Raw genomic sequence first — 15,953 nt, forward strand, 5'->3', positions numbered from 1 at the left:
GGAGCAGTTTTTAGAAAGAAGGATACCCACTCCTCCACCATGTCTGTTGCGAGAGCGAGGAGTGTGGGTAAATTGGAGGCCACCGTAACTCAGTGCTGCAGGCGAGGCCGTGTCAGGGGGCGTCAGCCAGGTCTCAGTGAGGGCCAGGAAGGAAAGGTTGCGGGAAGTGAAGAGATCATGAACCAGGTGGAGCTTGTTGCAGACAGAGCGGGCATTCCAAAGTGCCCCAGAGAGAGGAAGCAGAGGGGTGGGTGTCAGTGGCACAGGTTTTACGTGTGAGGGGTTGCAAAAGTTTCTCATGGAGTGAGAAGGATAGGGTGAGGGTTAGTAATGTATGAGGCGGGGGGGGGCAGGATTGGGGGATGTGTCGCCAGCAGTGAGAATGAGCAGAGAAAGGGAAACAGGTGGTTTAAGGAAAGTGATGATTAGTGGAGCAAAAACGGTGGGGGAAATGTGAGCATGGTTAAAGAGCAGGGGAGGAAAAGAAAGACAAGTAAATGTAGAAGATAGTGATTCGTCTTACCGTCTCGCCGATTTCTGCTATATTTCTGATGACACTTAAAAGATGTCACTTCAAATGATGTCACATCTGACCAAGGCCATATCTGTCTCACACCATGCAACTTATACCATTTGAAGAGTCCATGAAATGAAGCCAGGTGAGAGAGGAAGAGGGAGGAGTTCACAGCAGGGAGTAATTCACAGGTTGCAGTCTAAAGGTACCGTCACACATAACGATATCGTTAACGATATCGTTGCTTTTTGTGACGTAGCAACGATATCGTTAAGGAAATCGTTATGTGAGACAGCGACCAACGATCAGGCCCCTGCTGGGAGATCGTTGGTCGCTGAGGAAAGTCCAGAACTTTATTTCGTCGCTGGACTTCCCGCTGACATCGCTGGATCGGCGTGTGTGACGCCGATCCAGCGATGTCTTCACTGGTAACCAGGGTAAACATCGGGTTACTAAGCGCAGGGCCGCGCTTAGTAACCCGATGTTTACCCTGGTTACCAGCGTAAACGTTAAAAAAACAAACATTACATACTTACCTTCAGCTGTCTGTCCCCGGCGCTGTGCTTCTGTGCACTCCTCCTGCATCCTGTGTCAGCGCCAGCCAGCCGGAAAGCAGAGCAGTGACGTCACCGCTCTGCTTTCCGGCCGCTGTGCTTACACAGTGCAGAGGAAAGCAGAGCTCCGGAGGACAGACAGCAGAAGGTAAGTATGTAGTGTTTGTTTTTTTAACGTTTACGCTGGTAACCATGGTAAACATCGGGTTACTAAGCACGGCCCTGCGCTTAGTAACCCGATGTTTACCCTGGTTACCGACATCGTTGGTCGCTGCAGAGCTGTCTGTGTGACAGCTCTCCAGCGACCAAACAGCGACGCTGCAGCGATCGACATCGTTGTCGGTATCGCTGCAGCGTCGCTTAGTGTGACGGTACCTTAATAGTACATTTGATTAGCATCAACGTTGGTGAAGGATACGATAAGAGGATAGGGGTAGGTGTGAGGAAAATGTGCATATCAATGTGCATTCAGCAAGCTTGAAGTATGATATATGGAATTAAAGTTAGGGAAAAAGCAGCAACATACCAGTAGTTAGAAGAGGGATAGAAGTACAGAGGGTGCAGTGGCCAGTTCAGATTAGGAGACAGTTTGCACTGTATGGTGGTATTACTGTGCCTGCAGCATATCAGTGGTCACTTATTTATGCACTGTATGGGGAGTATCCTTTCAATATCATATGGTGTTATAACTCAGGCACTATGTGATACTTTTTTATGCTCTCAGTGTTTGCATTATTGGTTCGGGGTTATGCGTGCTCTGTATGGTGCTATTACTTAGACACTGATGATGATGATGATGATGATGAAGATGAGTCCTGTATGGCACTCTCATTAGGTACTGTTATGTAATATTATTTTTATCCCTGGGGGGACACTTTGTACTCTGGCGGTATTATTTGGGCGCTGTAATGGAGAAAATGCCGGGTCACTGAGTAGCTGCACTATGTGGACACTGTTTGGTAGTGTGGTCAGGGCGCTTTGCCGTGGTCAGTGGTATGACTACAGGTCACTATATATTCTTTGCTTTATGGTTTCGGCACAGGAATGAGCTTGATACAAGCTATGACGGGCGGCTGAGTCTTCTACACGACGGGACCCTGATGATCCAGAATACACAGGAATCTGATAAAGGCATTTACCAATGTGCGGCCAAAAACATCGCCGGAGAGGTGCGCACACAGGAAGCCATTCTGCGCTACTCTGGCAGCCGATGTGAGTTGTCAACCAGTTTTCCCACTGCCCTTAACATGATATAGACATATTTGTCCTTCTAAAGACTATAGACGCGGTAATAATCCCACTGGAAAGTGTTTTGGTTGCTATATTCGTTTTTATCCAACTTTCCCCCCAAATTTTAACTTTTTCAATGAACTGAATATAACATAAATCTGTCAACAAGTTGTTGCTATGGAATCTGAGAGCAGCATAATGTAATGGCAGAAAGCCTGATTCCAATGATATGTCACTTGCTGGGCTGCTTGGTGCAGGTTGGATAGAATTCCTGTTTTCTACAGATCTAGCAGTGCTCAGAATTCTGTGCTGTGTATAACCCCACCCACACCACTGATTGGCAGTTTTCTGTATACACTGTATATTGCCAACAAGCTGCCAATCAGTGGTGGGGGCGTGGATAAGCAGCTTAGCTGGACTGTCATGCACGAGACACCTAGTCCTGCAGTGATAATCTCCTGCGGCTAAAACACTGGTTGTATTGAAGCTACAGCACCGAAAGTAATAAGTGAGACATCACTGGAATCAGGGTCTCTTGCTTTATATTATGCTGCTCTCAGATTAAATAGCAAGAACCTGCTTACTCCCTTTAAGTGCCTGTATCTTCATAATTTTATTTAAGATCTGCCTGTTTCCAACAGCAAAGCCAGTCTTTATAATACAGCCCCAGAACACCGAGGTCCTAGTAGGCAGCAGTGTTACGTTGGAATGTGGCGTCTCCGGAGATCCGCAGCCAAGTATTACATGGAGCACAGACACAGGAGATCCTGTTTCCACTACTGATCGTTTCACCATCACCAGCTCTGGAGACCTGTACATCCAAAACGTCACCTTCTCCGAGCAGGGGCTGTATTGGTGTCACGCCAGCAACAGCGAAGGCTCCATACAGGCGCCCGCTTCTATTATTGTGCATGGTAAATCTCAGCATACAGTTATTAGCGATCACTGCTGCTGATACAGGGGAAGTTGCTGGATGATGGAGGTTGCAAACAAGTTTAGTGATCTGGAGAAGTATAGAGAGGTGGTTGACATCCATTTTTTTGGGCAGACAGCACACAAACCCTTAGGGTATGTTCACACGTTCAGGATTTCCATCCTTTTTTTTTCAGGACAGTTTTTTTAAAAAACTGCAGCTCTTGGCAGAAAACGCAGGTCCTTTTTTTGGTCCTTTTTTTGTCCTTTTTTGATGCGTTTTTTGATGCGTTTTTTTATCCTTTTTTATGCAGTTTTCTATGCAAAGACTGTTTCCTAGGAAGCTTTTTAGGGCTAAAATGGCTGAAAATACCCTACCCCTACCCCTACCCCTAACCCTAACCCTACCCCTAACCCTACCCCTAACCCTAACCCTACCCCTAACCCTACCCCTAACCCTAACCCTACCCCTAACCCTACCCCTACCCATATTCTAACCTTAGTGAAAAAAAAAAAAAAAAATTCTTAATTTTTTTATTGTCCCTACCAATGGGGGTGACAAAGTGTGGGGGGGTGTCATTTACTATTTTTTTATTTTGATCACTGAGATAGGTTATATCTCAGTGATCAAAATGCACTTTGGAGCGAATCTGCCGGCCGGCAGATTCGGCGGGCGCACTGCGCATGCGCCCGCCATTTTGCAAGATGGCGGCGCCCAGGGAGAAGACGGCCGGACGGACACCGGGACGCCGGGTAAGTATAAGGGGGGGAGATTAGGGCACGGGGGGGGCATCGGAGCACTGGGGGGGGGCATCGGAGCACGGGGGGGGGGGCATCGGAGCACGGGGGGGCGGGATCGGAGCACGGGGGGGCAGCCACACTCCGCCCACGCACTTCCGCCCGCTCCCCCGCACTTCCTGCTGCAGCGGTTCTGCACATCAAATCGCAGTAAAACCCGCAGATATATTTTTGATCTGCGTGTTTTACTGCGATTTTGACCTCACAATGGAGGTCTATGGGTGCAGAACCGCTGCGGTTCAGGAAGAAGAATTGACATGCTCCTTCTTTTTTCCGGGAGCTATTCAGCGCGGCTTTTTTTTTACAATTTCCGGACCATGTGCACAGTGTGTCCTGTTTTCCATAGGGTACAGTGTACTGTACCCTGCATGGAAAACAGCTGCGGAACCGCAGCGGCAAAACCGCCGCGGTTCCGCGGTAAAAAACGCACTGTGTGAACATGGCCTTAGAGTTTAATTGATCCATACACCCATCCTTTTAAACACTGACCCATCCATGAGACTCAGAGCTTGTCCTATTCACATCCATAGACTCGGCCATTAAAGTCTTTGGACATCCATATAAAACAGATGGAACTCGGAAGACAGACTGTGTACTTTAGAGTTCTATCCAAATTTCATCCATGTCAGAGATAGCAGCCGAGGGGGGGTCACACAAATCACACCGCTGGCACCAATATGTCACAGATAACACCGATGGGGTCACACAGAACACACCGCTGTCACCAAACTGTCAGGGGACACGAGGGTCACACAGAACACACCGCTGTCACCAAACTGTCAGGGGACACGACTCTGCTGCCTCCAATTATCAGGGCAATTAAGCAATTGACTGATGATTGATCGACAAGACCGCGGCTACTTCCATTACTAGGCCAGTTATTGGGGAACTCACAGTGAGCATACGCTATATATGCCTATAATTCCAGCTCATGGAATATATATATCAATATATATCCCAGTACAATTACTGTCAACTCCGCAATAATAAAAAAAGGAACCACTACTAGCTGCTACCACCAATCAGTTGTACGGACTGATTGGACACCCGTTACAATTCGCGTATGAATTCAGGGGTGTGGTTTAAAGAGCAAGAGGAACAAATCTAATAAATTTTATATATTTAATCCAGAAAGGTAGGCAGTGTTTATAAAAAATCTACAAAGATGATACAAAATGGGAACAAAACAATACAGTATAAACAGTTACATAAGTTAAAAAGGAATAACAAAAGAAAATTACTAAACCTGATGTTGCAGGAATGGCTCTTATGTTTATGGTGGGAAGCACTATGATTAGGAAAGTGGAACACTCCCACAGTGGACAAGGATAGATACCCAAATTCTGCTTTTTAGTAGATCAAGGTAATGCCCACATACCTCCCCTTGGTGAGCTCATATGAGGGCTGGTTGTGGGATGTGCTAGGTCTGTTAAAAAGTTATGAGATCCCTAGCTTTCAGGATATCTTCGCCCCTGGAGGTTGCAGGTGGCAGGCATTGTTGTCATGTTTCTTATCACGATTTTATCTGTCTATAGAGATGAAACATGGACTGGATAGTTCGATATTACGTTGGAGAAGTTAGAATGGTCTTTCGGTGATGTGAGTGAAGGCGTTATGTTAGCCCCTTCGCTATGACGCAGAAAATATATCTCCTATAAATTTCGGATCAGTGCAAACCCCAATATTCATCACTGACCACTGGCTCCAGCTGGTCTGCAATCAGTGCTTTGATCAGAGGAATCCTTTTGGTTTGAAAATATATTTTTCACTTCTGCGTAAATGAATCCCAGCCTTGGTATCTTCTTCCCAGTAAATCTCCATGCACTAATTCCCTGTCCACTGCAGGAGCCCCCTAATTTAGTGGAGATGGAAGTGTCAGCTCTCTCACTCACACTTTTTTAAATAGTTTGTCTCTACCTCGGTTATAATTGGCTTCCTTCTAACCCAACCTCAATTAATCCCATATGTTCAATATGAGGGTGAGATGTCTCCTCTCCGGAGATGTCTTATGGATTTTAATTTTCTCTATGACAAATCCCTTTTATCTAACCCATTGCTTAGAGTAAATTCTAGTGCAGCGGTATCCACACTGTGCAGTGATGAGGCGGTGACCCAGCAAAGTTCAAAGCAAAATGTGTTTTCATGTCCAACTCACAGAAAATACACAGCACATGCTATCCTACGGATCGTAGCCGGGAAACAAGACAGTCCGCATCAGAGACCTTGTTATCATGGGCAACTGTACTGCTGTGTACACTGTGGGTGCCAGGCCTTTTGGCCTCGCTTGGCCTTTTGGCTCCACTTGCCTGAGTTACCTCACACAGGTGGAGCTCTGCAGAGCCTTCTGCTCTGCACACTTGCATACCCAAACTGACACACCCAACCCTGTGCTTCAGGTGTTTTTACAAGGAACCTGTGGCCGTAGGCCACATGGAAAACCTGGCCAGGAAGGAAACGGACTGGCCCACTACCATACTGCAGTCCGTTTCGAAAATAAAAGCCCAGAGCAGGTTTTCTTAAATCTGCCTTGGACAAATAGCTTGCCCAAGACCAACACTCACTTTTATTTTGCATTACAATCACAGCTATGCCTGTGACTGCAATGCACTCCCATGGCCTAAATACACCTCCATGCGCATCCTGGGGGGGACACCTAGCGACCCTCGCATATGAACCGGTCACTGTCTCACACAATGCATAAAAAAGGGTCTAAGAGTCTACCTGCTTCAGTGGAAAAAAATGGATGCAACTAGGATGAGACCTGAGAAACGAAAATCTGTTTCTCTTGGTTGTGTGAATACAGCCTTATTTTAACTCTTTATGTTCACTTCCAACATATTGTGCAGCAGTCTGGGTATAATAGACAATATTTTGCTTTACTTCTAGGAACAAAATTGCTAAATTTGTGAATTCATCCCCTTTTTTTAGAAGGGCAAAAGTTTACTGTGGTTCCCAATGACCAGGCCTTGAGCGAGGGGCAAGATGCCCAATTTCCATGTATTGCAAGTGGACAACCAGCTCCAGTCATCACGTGGACCAAGCAAGGTAAGGCCCTAAACCGTTATCCATCATGACGGGGTAAATCTCCCATATATTGAACCATTAGGCTAAGTTCACACTAGGTGTTATTTTCTGCATTTTTTTCTGCTGCATTTCACAGTACCAGCAAAGCTTATGAGATTTTCCGAAATCTCATGCACACATATTGTTGTTTTTGTCATTAGTATGTTGTGCTTTGCATGGTTTTTTGGATATAGAGCATGTCACTTCTCTCAGCGTTTTTTCAGCATTTTTCATCGACCTGCATGGGTGGTGACAAAACGCTGAAAAAAAACGCACCAAAAATGCAGATATCTTGTTTTGCAGCGTTTTTTGTGCCAAAATCTGATTCTATGGAATAGGATTGTTTTCAACACTAAACTCTATCAAACATGTGCAAGAGACAAATTTAGCATGCCAAAACCGCTGCAAGAAAACGCAGCAAAAAACGCAAGAAAAACCAAGGAAACATGCTTTTTTTCTGCATCTTCTTTCCTGCCAAGAGATCATGTTTTGCTGCAGAAAAAAAAATGGTAAAAAAAGGCCTTGTGTGAACTTACCCTTAGTGTATTGTTTCCTTACTTCAGCATCAATCTATACAAGTGTCATTTCCAGAATCTCTAAGAAACTGGCTTTTATCATAATTTATCATTCAAAATATTATTATTAAACAATTTGAGTATTTTTGGTAACATCTGAAACATTGCATATTAAACAAATGAAATAAACAAATACAGAGTCAATCAAACCTCTTTCCCCTTTCAAATGCTATTTCATTACTAATATGGTGAACCAACTGTGTTCATGTTATAGCATGTAACTTGTTTATAATTCTTAAATGCGGCGAAAGAGAGATTATTATCATTAAGAAGCATGGTTGAAAGAATGTAAAAGCAAAGTAAGAAAGAAAAGACAGAAGTAAAAGACAGAAAGAAAGAAGAAAGAAAGAAAGTGGATATCGGAGATCTCATATCCCAACAGCCCCATTTGTCAAGAGATTCAAAAACACACACCTTATGTTAACCACGTCTGAAAATATTGTGATTCTTTAAATTGGATCCATGGGTACCATATCGCAAACTACTTAGCAGGGCCGGACTGGCCATCGGGCAGTTCTGGCAAATGCCAGGAGGGCCGGTGCCAGTGGTGTGCAGCTGCGCGACGACTCACCCTTCCCTCCCCAGCGCCGCCGCATTCAACTATACCGGCGTCTATGATGCCGGTACAGTTGAATGCAATGATGGAGGAGAGAGCGTCCGCTGACGTTCCCTCTCCCATCACTGCGGGTGCGCGTGTACTCACTGTGTCCCAGGCATTGCAGCAGTAGCCGCTGAGACAGGAGCAGGGAGCAACGCGTGCAAGAGGAAAGGTGAGGAGCTTGTGTTTTTTCTTTTGTTTTTACTGGACTGTGGGGCCATTCTAGGGGGGAGGAGAGATGTGGGCTCTGCTGTATACTACTATGTGGGCTGTGCGGTATACTACTATGTGGGCTCTGTTGTATACTACTATGTGGGCAGTGCTGTATACTACTATGTGGGCTCTGCTGTATACTACTATGTGGACAGTGATGTATACTACTATGTGGGCTCTGCTATATACCACTATGTGGGTAGTGCTGCATACTACTATGTGGGCAGTGCTGTATTCTACTGTGCGGGCTGTGCTGTATACTACTGTGTGGGCTCTGCTGTATACTACTGTGTGGGCTGTGCTATATACTAGTGTGTGGGCTTTGCTGTATACTACTGTGTGGGCTGTGCTATATACTACTATGTGGGCAGTGCTGTATACTACTATGTGGGCAGTGCTGTATACTACTATGTGGGCTGTGCTATATACAAGTGTGTGGGCTCTGCTGTATACTACTATGAGGGCTGTGCTATATTCTACTGTGTGGGCTGTGCTGTATACTACTATGTGGGCAGTGCTGTATACTACTATGTGGGCTGTGCTATATACTAGTGTGTGGGCTCTGCAGTATACTACTATGTGGGCTGTGCTATATACTACTGTGTGGTCTGTACTATATACTACTGTGTGGGCAGTGTTGTATACTACTATGTGGGCAGTGCTGTATACTACTATGTGGGCAGTGCTGTATACTACTATGTGGGCTCTGCTGTATACTACTATGTGGACAGTGATGTATACTACTATGTGGGCTCTGCTATATACCACTATGTGGGTAGTGCTGCATACTACTATGTGGGCAGTGCTGTATTCTACTGTGCGGGCTGTGCTGTATACTACTGTGTGGGCTCTGCTGTATACTACTGTGTGGGCAGTGCTATATACTAGTGTGTGGGCTTTGCTGTATACTACTGTGTGGGCTGTGCTATATACTACTATGTGGGCAGTGCTGTATACTACTATGTGGGCAGTGCTGTATACTACTATGTGGGCTGTGCTATATACAAGTGTGTGGGCTCTGCTGTATACTACTATGAGGGCTGTGCTATATTCTACTGTGTGGGCTGTGCTGTATACTATGTGGGCAGTGCTGTATACTACTATGTGGGCTGTGCTATATACTAGTGTGTGGGCTCTGCAGTATACTACTATGTGGGCTGTGCTATATACTACTGTGTGGTCTGTACTATATACTACTGTGTGGGCAGTGCTGTATACTACTATGTGGGCAGTGCTGTATACTACTATGTGGGCTCTGCTGTATACTACTATGTGGACAGTGATGTATACTACTATGTGGGCTCTGCTATATACCACTATGTGGGTAGTGCTGCATACTACTATGTGGGCAGTGCTGTATTCTACTGTGCGGGCTGTGCTGTATACTACTGTGTGGGCTCTGCTGTATACTACTGTGTGGGCTGTGCTATATACTAGTGTGTGGGCTTTGCTGTATACTACTGTGTGGGCTGTGCTATATACTACTATGTGGGCAGTGCTGTATACTACTATGTGGGCAGTGCTGTATACTACTATGTGGGCTGTGCTATATACAAGTGTGTGGGCTCTGCTGTATACTACTATGAGGGCTGTGCTATATTCTACTGTGTGGGCTGTGCTGTATACTACTATGTGGGCAGTGCTGTATACTACAATGTGGGCTGTGCTATATACTAGTGTGTGGGCTCTGCAGTATACTACTATGTGGGCTGTGCTATATACTACTGTGTGGTCTGTACTATATACTACTGTGTGGGCAGTGCTGTATACTACTATGTGGGCAGTGCTGTATACTACTATGTGGGCTCTGCTGTATACTACTATGTGGACAGTGATGTATACTACTATGTGGGCTCTGCTATATACCACTATGTGGGTAGTGCTGCATACTACTATGTGGGCAGTGCTGTATTCTACTGTGCGGGCTGTGCTGTATACTACTGTGTGGGCTCTGCTGTATACTACTGTGTGGGCTATGCTATATACTAGTGTGTGGGCTTTGCTGTATACTACTGTGTGGGCTGTGCTATATACTACTATGTGGGCAGTGCTGTATACTACTATGTGGGCAGTGCTGTATACTACTATGTGGGCTGTGCTATATACAAGTGTGTGGGCTCTGCTGTATACTACTATGAGGGCTGTGCTATATTCTACTGTGTGGGCTGTGCTGTATACTACTATGTGGGCAGTGCTGTATACTACTATGTGGGCTGTGCTATATACTAGTGTGTGGGTTCTGCAGTATACTACTATGTGGGCTGTGCTATATACTACTGTGTGGTCTGTACTATATACTACTGTGTGGGCAGTGCTGTATACTACTGTGTGGGCAGTGCTGTATACTACTATGTGGGCTGTGCTATATACTACTGTGTGGGCTCTGCTGTATACTACTATGTGGGCTGTGCTGTATACTGCTATGTGGGCTGTGCGGTATACTACTATGTGGGCTCTGCTGTATACTACTATGTGGACAGTGATGTATACTACTATGTGGGCTCTGCTATATACCACTATGTGGGTAGTGCTGCATACTACTATGTGGGCAGTGCTGTATTCTACTGTGTGGGCTGTGCTGTATACTACTGTGTGGGCACTGCTGTATACTACTGTGTGGGCAGTGCTGTATACTACTATGTGGGCTGTGCTATATACTACTGTGTGGGCTCTGCTGTATACTACTATGTGGGCTGTGCTGTATACTACTATGTGGGCAGTGCTGTATACTACTATGTGGGCTCTGCTGTATACTACTATGTGGACAGTGATGTATACTACTATGTGGGCTCTGCTATATACCACTATGTGGGTAGTGCTGCATACTACTATGTGGGCAGTGCTGTATTCTACTGTGTGGGCTGTGCTGTATACTACTGTGTGGGCTCTGCTGTATACTACTGTGTGGGCTGTGCTATATACTAGTGTGTGGGCTTTGCTGTATACTACTGTGTGGGCTGTGCTATATACTACTATGTGGGCAGTGCTGTATACTACTATGTGGGCAGTGCTGTATACTACTATGTGGGCTGTGCTATATACAAGTGTGTGGTCTGTACTATATACTACTGTGTGGGCTGTGCTATATACTACTATGTGGGCAGTGCTGTATACTACTATGTGGGCAGTGCTGTATACTACTATGTGGGCTGTGCTATATACTACTGTGTGGTCTGTACTATATACTACTGTGTGGGCAGTGCTGTATACTACTGTGTGGGCAGTGCTGTATACTACTATGTGGGCTGTGCTATATACTACTGTGTGGGCTCTGCTGTATACTACTATGTGGGCTGTGCTGTATACTACTATGTGGGCTGTGCGGTATACTACTATGTGGGCTCTGTTGTATACTACTATGTGGGCTCTGCTATATACCACTATGTGGGTAGTGCTGCATACTACTATGTGGGCAGTGCTGTATTCTACTGTGTGGGCAGTGCTGTATACTACTGTGTGGGCTCTGCTGTATACTACTATGTGGGCTGTGCTATATTCTACTGTGTGGGCTGTGCTGTATACTACTATGTGGGCTCTGCTATATACCACTATGTGGGTAGTGCTGCATACTACTATGTGGGCAGTGCTGTATTCTACTGTGTGGGCTGTGCTGTATACTACTGTGTGGGCTCTGCTGTATACTACTGTGTGGGCTGTGCTATATGCTAGTGTGTGGGCTTTGCTGTATACTACTGTGTGGGCTGTGCTATATACTACTATGTGGGCAGTGCTGTATACTACTATGTGGGCAGTGCTGTATACTACTATGTGGGCTGTGCTATATACAAGTGTGTGGTCTGTACTATATACTACTGTGTGGGCTGTGCTATATACTACTATGTGGGCAGTGCTGTATACTACTATGTGGGCAGTGCTGTATACTACTATGTGGGCTGTGCTATATACTACTGTGTGGTCTGTACTATATACTACTGTGTGGGCAGTGCTGTATACTACTGTGTGGGCAGTGCTGTATACTACTATGTGGGCTGTGCTATATACTACTGTGTGGGCTCTGCTGTATACTACTATGTGGGCTGTGCTGTATACTACTATGTGGGCTGTGCGGTATACTACTATGTGGGCTCTGTTGTATACTACTATGTGGGCTCTGCTATATACCACTATGTGGGTAGTGCTGCATACTACTATGTGGGCAGTGCTGTATTCTACTGTGTGGGCAGTGCTGTATACTACTGTGTGGGCTCTGCTGTATACTACTATGTGGGCTGTGCTATATTCTACTGTGTGGGCTGTGCTGTATACTACTATGTGGGCAGTGCTGTATACTACTATGTGGGCTGTGCTATATACAAGTGTGTGGGCTCTGCTGTATACTACTATGAGGGCTGTGCTATATTCTACTGTGTGGGCTGTGCTGTATACTACTATGTGGGCAGTGCTGTATACTACTATGTGGGCTGTGCTATATACTAGTGTGTGGGCTCTGCAGTATACTACTATGTGGGCTGTGCTATATACTACTGTGTGGTCTGTACTATATACTACTGTGTGGGCAGTGCTGTATATTACTGTGTGGGCAGTGCTGTATACTACTATGTGGGCTGTGCTATATACTACTATGTGGGCTGTGCTGTATACTACTGTGTGGGCTGTGCTGTATACTACTATGTGGGCAGTGCTGTATGCTACTATGTGGGCAGTGCTGTATACTACTATGTGGGCAGTGCTGTATACTACTATGTGGGCAGTGCTGTATACTACTGTGTGGGCAGTGCTGTATACTACTGTGTGGGCAATGCTGTATACTACTGTGTGGGCTGTGCTGTATACTGCTATGTGGGCTGTGCTGTATACTGCTACAAGGGCTGTGTTATCTGCTATGCAGGTTGTGCTATATACTATGGGGGGTATATTATATTCTATGGGGGAGGCCGTGTTATATACTATGTTGCTGTTATATACTATTGTGGGGGTATATTATATTCTATGGGGGAGGCTGTGTTATATACTATGGGGAGCTGCATTATATTCTATGGGGGCTACATTATATATTATGGGGAGGTGGGCTGCATTATATTCTATGGGGTTGCTGCATTATACTCTGGGGTGGCTGCATTATATTCTGTAGGGTGGTGGCTGCATTATACTATATGTGGGCTGCATTATACTGTATCAAGGACTATGGGGAATATGTTATACTATATGAAGAACTATGGGGTGCATTATACTATGGGAAGTGAATTGTACTACATGGATGACTATGGCGGTGCATTATACTATGAGGAGTGTATTATGCTATATGGAGGACTATGAGGAGTGTATTATGCTATATGGAGGACTGAACAGTGTATTTTAATATATGGAGGACTATAGGGAGTGTATTATACTATGTGGAGGACTGTTGTGCACATTATAATATAGAGAGGACTATGTGGTGAATTTTACTAAACAAGTAAAATGCTGCATATTCAGATTGTTTTTGCTGGAACAAAAATCATTGTTCTCAGCAGCACATCTCCAGCGTAAACTGTAGATATGCTGCTGATAACATGATACTGTATGGTGATCTGTTAGTGATCTATTAGTGATCGTTCTGTCCCATCATTATTCCTCAGCTGGTGGAAAGAGGCCAGGAAACAAGCGTTGAACAACTTCAGTATTGTCGATCAAACTCATTTAGCGGCCTGAACTCAGCACTTGTCAATACAACCGAAATGCTTTTGTGTGATGTGCAATATATTAGCATTTGGGGCCCCATGTTAAACTTTGCCTAAAACCGGCTCTGCCTACAAGTGTACAAAGATATTATACAGTCACCATGTGACAAGTGGGCCTGTGTAACTTCAAATGCCAGGGCTGAAATTTAGTCCCAGTCCGGCCCTGCCACTTAGTACATGTCTTGTCATCAAATGCCCTGATCTTCTCCATGCGCTGTAGAACATTCATCGCTTCTACCCAATCTATTTTCTTTGGTAAAACCGTAGATCTCCAGAGTCTAAGTATTATTTGACGCACTGCTATTACAAAAAATGGTAGCAGATCTTTCTTGATTTTCGATATGATCCCTGGAAAAATGGACAACAATGCTATTTCTGGAGATGCTTCCAGTGAGTTTTGGTAATACAGTTATATAGCTGGAATATTTAATTCCACAAGGATCTAACCCCTGGACAGTCCCACCATACATGTAACATTGATCCAATTGTGGCAGTACACCTCCAGCACATATCTGAAACCGCTGGGTACATCTTATGTACTTTAACAGGTGTTCGGTACCAGCGCGTCAAGATTTTATAGTTTAGCTCCTGGATCCTGCAAGAGACCGACATCCCATGCGTGAGAGCAAATGATTTAGACCACATCTTATCCTTAATTTCCTTATTTAACTCCTTTTGCCGCTGAATCGTACATTTACGTGGCCCATCTCCCCATGTACCATAATATAAAGACAATATTTTGGTTTCAGAAAATAAATATTATTTTTTTTGTATAAAGAAAAACGAAGAGTACCTGATAAAGAAGTCACAAAACTTTGAAACACGTTATACAAAATTTCAACATATTTTTTGCATCAATTATTCTTTTTAGGATCTCCTTGCTGCAATTTAATAAAAACCTAATTGCTCTCTTCCGTGAGGTTAAGATCTGTCCTGGTCACGTGATGAACTCACTCACTAAAAGACACAGCTGTGAATATTGTACTGTCATTGTAGTTAGCCCTGCGACTGTGTAAATATCACATGACCTGAACCAATTCTTATCAGCTGGGAGGAAACAGTAAAGGTTACTTTAGTTTCACAGCAAGAAAAGATATTGAAATAAGTGGAGAATTAATACAGAAAGTATAAGGCAAAATCATATAACTTTTCATCTTGCCAAAATAACTTATCTTGTGAAGATTAAAATATCCCTTTAATAAAGTCTTCCTATTAGACTACTTCTAATTACAGTAAAACACTGCTGTCCTGGCATGGAGCCCGTCTCAACTGATCTCCACTTGGGCTTTGTGCCACAAATTTAGGACTGCCAGCCCTCTGCAGGGTGTAAAGCACATGCTTCAGTACCATGTCCTGGAAAGACTGCACTTAAAGTGAACTCGAGCCATGGTAGAGAACTAGTGTATAAACTGAATGTCTAGAGATAAGTAATATTAAGCCTGCCATAGAAATCATATCAAAGTAATCAGACTCCTCTGCAATTTGATGGGCAACACATCCAAGGTCATAATAAACTCAAGGGATTCCCAAGGAGCCTAGAAATATGTATGAGTTTTTTAGGAGGTCTTCGGAGTAAAAAGTGGGTATGTGCACAAGGCATTTCTTAAATACTGGTGCAGCCACTAGAGTTTTTACGCAAAAAGCCACTCTAGGAAAGAGCCATCAGAGTTTTCCTGAAGCAGCTCCACTGGTGATTTTACTATTGTTTTCGGGTTGGCCTTCACTGCCAGCTTTTTAATTTATCTTCTATAAAGAGAGAAAAATGATCATGATACTTCTTAATACAGGTAAATATATACACATTACAATCCTGCC

General features: G+C 44.5%; 1 protein-coding gene across 1 annotated transcript in view; it reads left to right on the top strand.

The window, feature by feature from the left end:
* LOC138664426 (peroxidasin homolog) overlaps nucleotides 1–15,953 on the top strand; it is a 64,004-nt gene that overhangs the window by 30,041 nt on the left and 18,010 nt on the right. The window contains exons 9-11 of the mRNA XM_069751111.1: nucleotides 2,111–2,280; nucleotides 2,940–3,212; nucleotides 6,937–7,053. Coding sequence (XP_069607212.1) covers nucleotides 2,111–2,280; nucleotides 2,940–3,212; nucleotides 6,937–7,053 — 560 coding nt within the window. The remainder of the gene's footprint in view (nucleotides 1–2,110; nucleotides 2,281–2,939; nucleotides 3,213–6,936; nucleotides 7,054–15,953) is intronic.

Source organism: Ranitomeya imitator, chromosome 2, assembly GCF_032444005.1.
Source record: "Ranitomeya imitator isolate aRanImi1 chromosome 2, aRanImi1.pri, whole genome shotgun sequence".
Classification (NCBI taxonomy): Eukaryota; Metazoa; Chordata; class Amphibia; order Anura; family Dendrobatidae; genus Ranitomeya; species Ranitomeya imitator.